A 13,412-nucleotide genomic window follows, 5' to 3' on the forward strand; every position below is an offset into this window, starting at 1 on the left:
ATTAGGTACAGTATCACGCAGGGCTACTGCTTTACATTCATGATCTCACTCGCTGAAAAACTCGTTTGGAGTTGGTAAACATATGATCTCGCGCCGCTATAGAATAGCTTTTAAAACTGACGATTTCCTTTTTTATGTACTAAAAAATCCAATATTGTGAAACAGCATTTAGATGATGATTGGACCTCTGAACTTTGGCAAACATCGGGCCTTTAAATCAAGAAATAATTGAGCTATAAATACTGAATTAAATGAACAAAGCTGTGGGTATTACAGCCTAATTATTATTGATTAATGTCAAGTTAAATACCACAATGAGGGAAATAAGATATTTCATCTCGTATATTAAGTTACCCAGTCATATATTTTGAGTTTGTTCCCTGTCACAGGGACATGGACATGATAACAAATCATATGTTGTGAGGTGACCAACAAGTCTTTAATGATTGGCAGAAGCAAAATAAGAAGCAGCGCCTCCCTGTATACTCAGGAAATTAGTTGCTTTCAGCTAAAGTGTGCCTGATATCTTAAATCTTAAAGCACACTGAGCCAGGATCAAGTCCACATCTCCTTTCTCTGCCCGTGACCCAATCCCTTTTTCCCCAAATCTCTCAATAGAATCGACAAAAAAAACACACACCGGATGAACAAAACACGACGGGCGCGAGAACAGTGACGAGGTGTATCCAGGTGAAAGCCCCCCCGCTGCTTATTGATCCCCCTTATTAAATCTCGACCAATCCCGGAAGAAGCATCGGGGAAGAAAGGATTTCGAAGCTTTGATGTGCAGAAAGGGCAGCGGCTCAATATCTCCCTCATATTTCGCACTCTCAATACTTATCAGTGTTTTGTTGTTGTTGTTGTTGTTGTTCAGGTACAAATTGCCTCAAGACGTCCCTCGCTGAAAACTTGGCGCTTGGCTTTATTTCCAAAATGAAGCGACAAAAGACAGACGGCTGTTTGTCCCACGCAGGTTCATATTTTCTCAACGGATGCAGTCTGTTGGTTTGTCAATAAGTAGTTTTTGGTACTTTAGCAGCTACAGGAAACAGAATTGACACAGCTGATGAATTTTTGCAAGTCTTTGTCCTGCAGGTGTGAAAAATGCACCGAAAAAGATTACAGCTAACAAACAACAACCTGTAGTAGCAGCACAGGAGCAGGATTTATGTTGGTTTCATTTAAATAGCTGCCTAATTATGGGCCATTTTTTATGTACAAATACAGCATGAGTGTAAGTAGACATGTAATATAAATGTGGGTCATTAAAGCAAAGCACATACCTCATTTCAAACTGTAATCCATATTAGAAATTGTCCCGATTTAAGTCGCATTATGTCACTGTTTTATTCAGAGTTTTACCCAGCCACTGTATTAACTGCAGCAGGATAAAGTACTTTTGTGTGCTGAATGCAGATAAAAGCTCTCATACATCATATCAGTGGAAACGCAGCCTGGTTAGATTTTCATCTCACATTATCATAAAGACAAAGCTGTGATGTCCTTCTGCTAGAATTCCTCGAAGCACGACTCGCGGAGGATGAGATGAAGAGGCATCGCCCGAGAGGATGCAGTCAGCCAATCAGATGGCTCGTGCTTAATAACATATGCATGTATATTTGATTTCTTTTTCTTTTTTTTTCTTCTCCTGTAAATGAATCAAATCAAAAGCAAACGGGAGATGTGCCAGCTCTGATGTTATTCAGGTCGATGAAGGAAAAATGAGAGCACGGCAGTGAGTAACCAGTAATATCCAGCCAGGCTAAGAGAACAGTGAGCAGAGCGAAGCCGCTGATGAGGGTTTAAATGTAACATTAGGTGTAATATTTTGATAAAATGTTGAGTTTCTCTGCTTATAATAACACTTAAAGCTTAAGGCCATACATACACTGGATCAGTAAAATCCTAGCACAGTTCACCTTCAAAGGAACCCTCTGAGGAAATGCATTTCTATACCAATAAATACTGTATGAAGTTCCCTTAAATTGTACTCTTGGAGCCTGGTCTCACCAAATGGAGTACGAAGTTTCCTTAAGGTGTACTCCTGCAGCCTGGTCTCACCAAATAGCGTACGAAGATCCCTTAAGGTGTATTCCTGCAGCCTGGTCTCACCAAATGGTGTATAAATTTCTCTGAAGGCGTACTCCTGCAGCCTGGTCTCGCTAAATGGTGTACAAAGTTTCCTTAAGGTGTAGTCCTGCAGCCTGGTCTCACCAAATGCCGTACAAAGTTCCCTTAAGGTGTACTCCTGCAGCCTGGTCGCACTGAATGGCGTATGAAGTTCCCTTAAGGTGTAGTCTTGCAGCCTGGTCTCACCAAATGGCATTTAAAGTTCCCTTAAGGCATACTCCTGCAGCCTGGTCTCACCAAAAGGCGTACGAAGATCCCTTTAGGCGTACACTTGCAGCCTGGTCTCACCAAATGGCATACGAAGTTCTCTTAAGGCATACTCCTGCAGCCTGGTCTCACCAAAAGGCGTACGAAGATCCATTTAGGCGTACTCTTGCAGCCCGGTCCAATGGCTAGACTTTGTGCCTAAACCTAATCAAACTGTGGCTGTTTCATGTTAACCACTTGTTTATTACTGTTACCATGATGATGAAGGTCACTTCATGCTTTCCTACAAAACTCATGAATGCAAACGGCTCTAAATGACACGCAAAAGTGTTTGCTATCAAATGTGTCATCCCGCCAGATCATGTTGACTCTTGAGATGTAATTTTGCACTTCAATTAAGTTGGAGGGCAAATCGAAAAAGAAAAGAAATTGAAGCATCAGATGCAGCAAATGATGCCTTTCTACTGATAAGAAGCATGAGAGACCATTCAGAAAAAGACATTTGGTAGCATATAACATAACATGAAGGAGGCAGGGTTGACTTCTAATATGCAGTTTCTCTGTGACTCATTCCAGAGACCAACTGATTTTTATTTTAGGTGAGGTCTCCAACCATCCAGGCCACAGCTAGCCATGAATATGAATAATACCTTTTCTTTAGGCTTGTGTGCTGGCCTACACAGGCTTTTATATTTAATATCCCTGCTGCCTTTTCACTTCAATTAAATTCAGCTTTATTAATCCCAATGGGGGCGACTCATTCACGCACCGAAAGGTCTAAAAGGTGATTACTGGTGGGCTCTAAAGCAGGAAAGTACACATTTTGTGGAGAAAATCATTAAGCCCACGCTCTCTCACGGCTGTAATTCGGTACTAATTTAGCGAGCATTTACTGTATGTGCCTGCTTCATACAAAAACATCCTCTGGGTGGTCACACTCCAGTCAATGCCTGTTCACATTAATTGTATGTGTACTTTATGTTTCTGTCATCAGCTGGGAAAAGCACACGCCGCCAAGTACCTCACATCCGCCTGTTTCTCTTCTTTTCCCTGCAGGAAGCTACCGCTGAAGGAAGAAAATGGAAAAGAGTCTCTCAAGCCGGATACGATTGAAATCAAGGTGCACAGTGACAACAGCATCCACACAAAGCCCGACGACAGCAAAGCGTAAAAAAGGGTCGGTCCACCTCGCCACCAAAAGAACATTCGGATCACGAGACCAAAACCGAGAGAAACTACAACACTGGAAAAAAGTGGAGTAAAATACCATATCTGTTTATAACAATGCCCCAGAGAAAGGCATGTGTAAATACAAATAATAGGGAGAAAATAGCAAGAGAGAAAGGGTCAACCTTTTAGACGCCCTGAGTGATAAATGTATCATGTTCTTAAATAACATGGCATCAGTGGAAGGCTTGTTGATCAATGATTGTATTTGCCTCACTTTTTGTTGTGTCTGCTCATCACTGTTGTTTTACTGTTTCATTCTCTGGACTTCTACTCAGTCAAACGGTAACGAATCACATCTCCAGCCCCTCACTATGAAGCAAAAGCTACCACGCTAAGCTCGCGCAGCTAACGCTGTTTTCTCCGTCGACGCAGGGAACCCCCACGACGGGGTATCCCGACGATTTAACCCCAATCGCCTGTTTCCATGCCTGAGTGTCGCACTGCAGCGAAGGTTTTCGTGGCTTTAATAACCGAGGCCAGGTGCTGGAGCGGTGTGTGTTTAAGGTAAACCGCTCCAAATGGGATCTGGAGGTGAAAAAATGTGTAAAATTGGAGCTGATTATCAATTATTCAGAGGAATTCGGTCTTGATATTTAATGATGATTGTTTTCTGAAGGGCTATCGTGGATCACGCAGGAAAAAACACAAGAATCTTGCAAAAAACGGCAAAAAGAGAGAATGTGCTGCCAACACGTGTGCATTGATGTCATTGTTAGCAAAGCACTGAATATCGTCTCATTCTCCAACAACGTTGTTTTATTCATCCGTGTTCATCTGCATACGATACACAGTACAGTATACTGACACCAGAGGTGAACTGCACTGTGAGCTGATGACAAAATTACATGTTGATCAAAAGCCCCGAGCGGTGTCGTGTAATCGTTGCCAGACTCAAGGCATGGGAACAAACGCAAATACAAATGTATGTTTTTTTTATGATATAAGATTTCTTTATTCATTCCTGTCTCAGATCTGCCTCAGATGCATTTTTTTATTTTTTTTATTTCCTGGTTTGATCGCTACTCTCTCTGATGTTGTCATGTGTTGTAAATAGGTGAAAAAAAAAAGAATATTTTACAGAGCTTTTATGTAAATATACCCTAAAGGATGTGTGTTTTTTCAAAATGCAACAGGCTTGGCTTTTTTTTGTTTTTTTTTTCTTTTCTTTTCGTGAACGCTCCTCAGATGAAATGAAAAGCTGTTTTTCTTTTGTTTTTCTCCTCCTTCTGTTGTGTTTTTGGTCCAAAGTTCAGTGATGGTGTAATATTGCTCTTTCTAGTCATTTGCGTTCCCTTCAGAAAAATCCATGCCCTAAGGCTATTTCACAGCATTTCAGCGGAGACGGTAATTACGGCATTAGTGTGCCTTCTCTATTTTTTTTTCCCTTCCCCCCCTTGTGGCCCGATGCCGCCGAAGCAGCAGCAGCAGCAGTGTAGACCGTCAAATGGATTTTTGATCGCTGCTTTACGCCACAGAATGTGTCAGCTGATTGAATTTTATTGTGATGCTGTGAATCCTGGGAAATGTAGTCTTACGATTGTGGTCGAGGACACTGGACGGAAACAGACGTGTATAACTACCTAGTACAACTGGATGTCAGGTTAATGCTGTAAACTCTTGAGTACAGTGATGGGCTGCAGTAATCTTAAAATATAATGTAATGCATCATCACATGAGTGTGTGTGTGTGTGTGTGTGTGTGTGTGTGTGTGTGTGTGTGCATACATGCATGAGTGGGTGAATACACTTGTCTACATGATTCAGGTTGCATGTATGTCTGTTGAATGTATCTGCACGTACTGTAACTCATGTGTGCGTCTTCTGGAGTGTGTGTGTGCCCATTTAGATTTTTCAAAATAAGAGCGTCCCAATTTCAAATAATGTCCTAGATTAAAGGAGTTCAAGTCTGGCATTTATTTTGTTTTAATTTATTTGATTTTGTTAAATATTTATATAAGAGTCAAGTGTATTATCGAGTGCACTTTTCCGCTCCATGAATCCGTCGTGCAGCTCTGCGAGTCATATCAGTTATGACCACGTGCCAAGTATGAGTGTCCGAGTGCTGCGAGTGTGTTCCTCTTTGATTGTGGAGTGACTTGGCGAAAAGCTCTCACCCCGAGTTTCAGAGTGCAGCTCTGATAGGTAAAACCTGATTATGTAGTTCTCGACAGTGATTAATTCCCCCGGGCTGCAGCACACCGCGCACGTGTCCGCGAGCCCAACTCCCCCCCTCGCCACCGCCGCAGCCCCCCACGCCCCCTTCGCCTGCCTCTCAGCCTCCATTGGTTTTTATCTCAGACCTCATAGTGCTGGCTTTGTTTTCTCACAGCGAGCCCTTGTACCTGCATATCTCAAATGGATGGTCCTGCCATGGAGTGGTTCCGCTGCCTGTTACGATGACTGTAAATATGGGAGCACAGTGCCTGGAGGCTATACGATTTGTACATGTTCTTTTGTATTTGAATATGAGTCTAAATACCGAACCCCCTTCCCCTCCCTTCTTATCCTCTTTTTCCTCCCTGTCCCCTCTGTCTCCTCCACCATGCCTTTTCCTTTTTCTGTAGGGGGTAAAACAGGTGTGTTTGAGCTCAGTGTACAGTATGTGTCCTCTTTGTCCCCATGCTCCCCTGTCCCCTGGACTGTCCCCCGCTGAGTGTGCTTTGTGCAGGAGGTGGGAACTATTGATGTCTCTCTGTACGTACCTGTGGAACACTTGTGACTCCTGTCATTTGCCGCTGTAAATAAACATGTCCTGGTAGAAGAGAGTGAGACGGTGTCATTCATTGTTTTTTGACTTCTCTCTGGCTCTTCATCTTATCGGTGTATAAAAGGGATCATACAAGTATTTGAATGTTTTAGCTACTAGTGAGCCACTGTTCACTCTCAGTTTTAAAAGTTAGGTATGAGTGAGTACAACATTATCTGTGTCTATATCTGCGAGCAGACGGGGCTTTACCCAAAAGTGGGAGGTGCTTCAATCCAAAAATGGGCGGGGTCATCCGAAAGATGTTTATTGAAGTCTGAAATTGATATGGGTTGTTCAGAAGTTGCTAAATATATATTATTTATTAGAAAATACAGAACACACGCAGAGTTTAGCTTCAGATCATGTTTGATCACTAGAATGAGTAAACTATTCGTAAACAAGCTTTTTATGAACTTGAATGAGTATTTAATTTAGTTAATTTTTGAATGTTTTTAAGCTACTTTCTTACATATTGCCCCTTTAAGGTTTGAACTGTTTTGGTAAAACACTGGTATTGCCCTTTAAGCTCAAATCATATAAATTATGCACAGAATTTTCATATATTTTTAAGGCTTTATGGTTTCAAATAACTCAAAAAATGATGTATATTTAGTTTTTAACATCCATTTAGAAGGTCTGAAATATGTACTCATCCAGTCGAGAGCCCATTTTATTAATGTGACATTAAAAGAGAGAGAGAAAGATTAAATAGATGTGTAGAAGGAGCATGAAGCAAAATGTGAAAGGAAATTCTCGGGGTTTTTTTTTCCTGGGCTTCAGAATGAGGTAATGTAACACTGACCACCACAGGGGGAAAGATAGTGCCGTAGATACTGATACTGGGTGAGCATTTCATTATAATCCTCCACGTTGTAATGGACTGTGCTGTAGTCTTGTGCAGCTGCGAGATAAAAGCAAGACTTCTCCACAAAGACACATCTTTAATAGCTTTTAATTTTTTTCGCCGTTGAAGTCGGCGGAGCTCATTTTTCCAGAGGACGGAGCAGCTATTTTCATCAAGGTCATTCCTAAACCTCCATTACTCCCGTTTCAAATGGTAACTGTGTTGCATCTAAATCTGGCCTCCCCTTCCTTGAAACAGTAGAAGTGCTTTAATGATAAAGAAGCAGAGAGAGAGACGGAGAAGCTCTGCTCAAAGGAGGAATTAAAACAATTCTGAATAGCATGGTAGAGCCAACAAAGCTGCCCCCTCTTCAGCGCTCATTTGAAGTCGGCAGATAACGTTTCTCAGACGTCGAGGGAAGCAGCGGGCTGCCTGTTGGATCCTGGCTGCAAGGGCCTCTGTTAACAAGGGGAACAAACTTCAGCTTTCGTCTCCCACAGGGGCTCAAAAGAAAGTCTGCACATCAAACACTGAGTCTCATTTGGATGAAGAGATGCAGAGAGGCCGCCATGGGGATGGTGGGGGCGCTCGGCATGGGATGACAGTTGCGGGAAAAAAGAAACCTACTTCAGTTTTGTCACGTGGTCGGCTGACAGTCTGCTACAGGTGATTGCTTTTTTTTTTTTTTTTTTTTTTTTTTACAGAAGCGTTAGACCACACATAAGCAAACACTGTGTTTTAGTCTCTTGAACGCCGCTGGGAAGCCACACACCGCGAGAAAAAAGATATCGCAGTAAGCCTTCAGGTAATATTTCTCCCCTAATCTTTCTGTTTGCAGAGACTCCCGTGATACTGTACACTGACAGCACCTTAATCCCAACTATAAGAGAAGTTTGGAGAAGGAAGAAATCTCACCCGCCATTGTTGAAGTTTTCACAAGCATGCACGCGCTCAAACGCCTCTTCCACGGCGAGACGCACACACAAACTAATTTCAAAAACTTTGCCGAACGTGCGAGGAAGTGGAGCTCTTAGCCGCACGGGCAAATCCAGCAGAGAGCTGTTTGGCAGGTAGAACCCTCCGCTTCCGTAATCTGCTTGATTTCAGACTCTCCCAGCAGAGGTCCGACACGCCTCTGATTTGACAGGAGAGGAGATGGGAAGCGGCAGGTGTGTGTGTGTGTGTGTGTGTGTGCGCGTGTGAATCCGACGTGTACTGGCTAATTCTCATTCAGGAAGGATGATACAGTAAATCTGTCGTGGCAGAAGAGTATTGTTGCAACTTTCTCTGGCTTGAAAGTGTTACCTCAGTTGCACTTCCGAGCACGCCCTGCAATGTGACATCACTGGGTGTGGAGAAGGTCTGAAGGTCTGTGTTTCTAAGCTAACGTTAGCTACTGTCAGCGGAGTGGAGAGAGGCCCGGAGACGAGGCACTCAAGATTGTTCATGAAGTCACATCCTTCGGTCAGTCCGGTAGCATTAAACACCTCAAACAAATCGTCTACCGGCTTGTGTCAAGGTGGTAATGGTGTCATTTTTTACATCACACGACAATCTGCTCACATATGGCCAATAAAAAAGCGATTAATTTGTGTAAATTGCGACAAATTCTTACATAGGGCCCTTTAAAGCATCTGGAAATGCTAACAACCAGCTTGCTAGCTTGCAGTTCTTCTTCTTTCCCGCCTTTTTTTTGGCACATTGCAACATTTCTTAGCGTGTTACTGCCAGCAACTATTATCAACAATTATTATCAATTATCTGTTGAAAAGCTTCAAATTAGCGACAGGACAGTGAACTGAAAATACATGTACACAGGAAACAAAGGTATCCAGTGCGTTTCACATCCAGGCTTTAAAAAATGTGTCCAAGATGTGCGTTGATACTTCAGAATTAATTTACGTCTTTCCTATTTTACGGTGTACACCATACAAAGTGTCAAACAGTAATATTAACTAGGAAGTGGCTGAATGTTAACGTTAGCTGTTGTCTAATAAAAGCTAATGGGATAGACTTGTTGTTTACCCTTTAAATATGTCACTATGTCCCTCCGGATTATCAGTATCAATTGTCTTTGCTTGATTTCCTTTTTTTTCCCACCCTGAGCACGACATCAGAGGGCAATGGCCGCCATGTGAGTCACTCTATAGCAGTCTTCAAAAGCTCCACGGGGAACCTTAAAGATGGATGATCATGAGCCTTCAGTCACTGCTCTGCTTTTATTCGAACATAAATATTAACTTTAACAAGTCAGTTTGACTTTATATACGCTTCATTCCTTTTCTTTCAAATGGAGAAAAACTAAACCGAGGAGATGAGTAAGTATAATTTGCTAGATACGTGCAGATCTGTTTGCACTGAGAGCCTGAAGTAGTTTGCAGAAGAATTGAAACGCCATCGGAAAAAAGGACCTAGTTAAGTTTGACTCATTTCAAGGGGAAAAATATCAACTTGGATACCAATTAGATAGTAATTACCTGCCAGAATCTTTGAATACATAAGATAATGGAGTTGGGTAAGCTTCTGGGGCAGACTTTGGGCAAATATTATATTCTCAAACCACTATTGGGTAAAGCTTGTATGGTAAGGTGCAAAAAAAAAGACATTTAATTATAAATACAGCAGATTACGTGAAGATGGATAATGTTTTGACAGGTCGTACATTAAAACGCTGGCAGTCACTCAGCAGGTAAAAGCTGCATGATGAAGGATGGATGCAAATATATAAAGTAGACGCGGCTCCATCGAGGAGCTGAACACACTTGGAAGCTCGCCTTCTTTCTGATTCCTGTTGGCCCGGATCGAGGGGACATTTCCCCCACAGTATTATATCGCGAGCAATTTTATCAGTACGTTCGGCCAAAGAAGCATCACTTAGCATTTCTATGAAGGCCATTACAAGCACATTCCTTCGGAGCCACAGCTGAGCACTCCATAACAAGACTTCTCGGGCATTCACATCTGTCAAACTCAATATAACCCTATTAACTGGCGCAAAGAGGAGCTACTGGGCACAGAATTCTTAATATCTTCAAGAAGTTGCTGAGTTGCGCTTTATAAATTCAAGATGGGGTCACGTCAGCGCGGAAGCCACTTAAATTGGCTTTTTAGAGAAAACATTGGGCTATAACAACAGGGAGCAAAAGTGGAAACATAAATTTGCAAGGAACAAAACAAAGCAGCGTCACCTCTATTTTTCTTATTAAAGAAACTAAACATCAGTGATAAAAGCAGCCCTCACGCTGTCTCCCTTTTTTTTTTTTACTTCGTCCCAACAAGCGAGCTCTGGAGGGAACTGAGACACAATCCAGATGACAAATGAGAGCTTTATGGCTGCTCGCACCGCGGGCTCGGTGTTCAAGGACACACCGGGAGGATTTTTCCAAGGGAATAGGCCTAAATTACTTCAGGTTGTAACTCTTTCAAAGTGATGCAGTGCCTTAAAAGAGGGAACACATGAGGTGTGTTGAGCTTGTGTGAGAAAAGGCCTTTTGATATTCAGCGCAGACGCAGATAAATACATTAGGATGTGGCTCTCGAAGAAGTCACGTACGCTGGTCACTTTATCTCTCGGCGCTGTGATTCAGGGCTCTTTCATTATAAAGCTCAGAGCTACTGGAGACATAATTGAGTCTGTGCATATACAGCCGAGCTGTGAAATACCTTTTTGTGCTGGTTGAAAGGACGCTGCACGGTGCAGTGGAGGACTTTCAGTGCGGCACTTGGCATGTATTTTATTTTCTCGGTGGAATCAAATCACAATGATTGGATTTTACGCAAGGAGTCGACTAACAAGTATCTATAAATCTAAATAAGTCAACAGCGTGCTTTTATTTTTGCACTTTGTTCAGACATTACTTCTAACCGCTGCAGGTATTGTTAGTCGGAAATCGAGATTACTCCCCTCTCACAGTAAATAAAAGAGAATATAAGACAATGTTTTTAATACGACTACTAATCTGTGAGATTATTCTCTTTTCTGATGTTAAAATTCAGCGTGTGCTGCGGAGAGAACGGCTGCCGGAGGCCGAGTTTAAAGTAACACTTCACCCTCGGATAATCTTACACAATTAGACATCATCAATTAGTGATGCATAGTGCATTATTTTACAATCAAATGTTGTAATTACTTCGCTTTGGCAGAAGCAGCTGTGCTCGAAATATAGTGATATGGCGTTTTAATCTACATTTGAATAACAGCAGAAGCAAGCATTTTAAGAGGGCTCCGTGGAGGCAGTCGTGTATGTAAGTGGACCGATGTTAGCGACTGTTGCGCTCCGTTAGCGCCCCGTGAGAAGGTGCATGAAGTCACATCATCTGGAGGAGGAAATCCACAGTCCAGCAGCGTGAAACAACTTAAACAAGTCGTCCACAGGCAACCAAGAGAGACTGGGAAGTTATATTTGCTCACACGACCAATAAAAAAGCAATGAATACATGTAAATTGCTACATTTCAGGTTGAATTGTATGTTTAGTTATACTCTATGAGCAGGAAACTATGCATGAGTGCATTATCTATAGTCACCGTGTAACATATTATGTCAGTTTTTTACCTAAACGCAAAAAAAAAAGTGTTTTTTTCTACCTGCTAACACTACCCCACCCTTACATCCTGTTTCAACAGGAAGTACATCAACCTCAAGGAAGCATGAGCTGCAGTGTGACTCCAAAGCCTTCACAAGCTTCATGTGTGGTAAATTAAAGTATTCAGTCTTTTAATTAACAGCTCAGTTTATCTTGACACATGGATATGCCTGTGGCCTTGTTGCTTGCTCGCTAACAGAGAGCTAAAAGTTGAATTAGCACCACCACAGCTGAATATTTAGACTTGCTAACTGTTTTGTGGTGAATTTTATCTTTAAACATAATCTATGAGCAAAACAATGGATGAGGGAATTATCTAAACTCACTGGTATGTCCCTTTTTGGTCCAAAATGCAGAAATATGTATCCAGGGAGCTGATTGTTTACCACCATGACATCCTGTTACAACAGGAAGTACATAAACAAGGAAGCGACGCAGCTGCAGTGTGACTCCAAAGCCTTCAAAAGCTTCATGTGTGGTAAATTAAAGTATTCAGTCTTTTAATTAACAGCCCAGTTTATCTTGACACATGGATATGCCTGTGGCCTTGTTGCTTGCTCGCTAACAGAGAGCTAAAAGTTGAATTAGCAACACCACAACAGCTGTATATTTAGACTGACTACTGTTAAATTTACTAACTGTTTGACTTCAAAACCTTCAAATCTTCATGTGAGGTAAATTAGTTCATTCAGTTTGGGATTTTAACAGCTCAATTCATCAGTCGTGCTTGTGGCCCTTTTAGCTAACAGAAAGCTAACAGCTGAGTAAACAGCCGTTAGCCGTCACTTTGTTTCCACTACAGAAACTTTGTTACTAAAAGTCCTAAAGTACTTATAGAGCTGTTTGAAAGTGAATTAACCACAAAGCTTGATTAAAGACAGCTAATGTCAGCTAATCACGGTAATTCATTGCTTTTAGGATTAATGAGCTAGCACACGTCGCTCTCCAGTAAAAACCATGTATATCTAAAAATGTAATTTATCCAGGGACTAAAGAAGCAGCCTCGATTGAAGCTTAGTGACAGTGTTTTTGAGATAATCCTATGTGATCTGATTTGATGAGAGGGAAGATTTAATATATAATTAATATATTAAAGATTTCTTCCAGGAGAAGCCCTGTCAGAGCCAGAACCACGAGCTGAGACTCTTTCATCCGACGGACCCCCAAGGTATGACTCAGCACACACTGTATTACAGCGCGACCTACATCATGTAATAACTGCTGGCATCTCTGGTGGGAGAGGTGTTGATGGCGTCTTTCCCCAGATATGTCACTGTTAATTATCACAATTGTTGGATGCGTAACCAAAAATCATGCGTGGTGCCCAGAGGATGAATCCTTATGACTTTGGTGACGCCCTGACTTTTCCTTTAACCTTTAATCCCTGAGTGAAATGTCTTGACACCTGTGGATTGAGTGTATTAGCATGACATTTCTTACAGATGTTTCCTTTTCATGATATTGCTTTAGTGATCTTTACATCGAGCTTCATCATCATCATCATCACTCGCCGAACTAATTACATTCTCATCAGCCTCAGTTGAAAATGTTAAGATAAGATAATCCTTTATTAGTCCCACAATGGCGAAATTAGCTGTAGGGGAAATTAGCATGCTAAGACTTTAAACTAAGACGTGCTAGTCGAACACAAGTGTTATCCTATTGCGATAT

General features: G+C 41.8%; 1 protein-coding gene across 1 annotated transcript in view; it reads left to right on the forward strand.

The window, feature by feature from the left end:
- Nucleotides 1-3,648, forward strand: part of LOC140991953 (neural cell adhesion molecule 2-like) — a 184,489-nt gene extending 180,841 nt beyond the window's left edge. The window contains exon 17 of the mRNA XM_073462125.1: nt 3,394-3,648. Within this exon, the coding sequence (XP_073318226.1) occupies nt 3,394-3,508 (115 nt within the window). The 3' untranslated portion in view covers nt 3,509-3,648. The remainder of the gene's footprint in view (nt 1-3,393) is intronic.
- Nucleotides 3,649-13,412: the final 9,764 nt, after the last annotated feature.

This window comes from Pagrus major, chromosome 24 (genome assembly GCF_040436345.1).
Source record: "Pagrus major chromosome 24, Pma_NU_1.0".
Taxonomy (NCBI): Eukaryota; Metazoa; Chordata; class Actinopteri; order Spariformes; family Sparidae; genus Pagrus; species Pagrus major.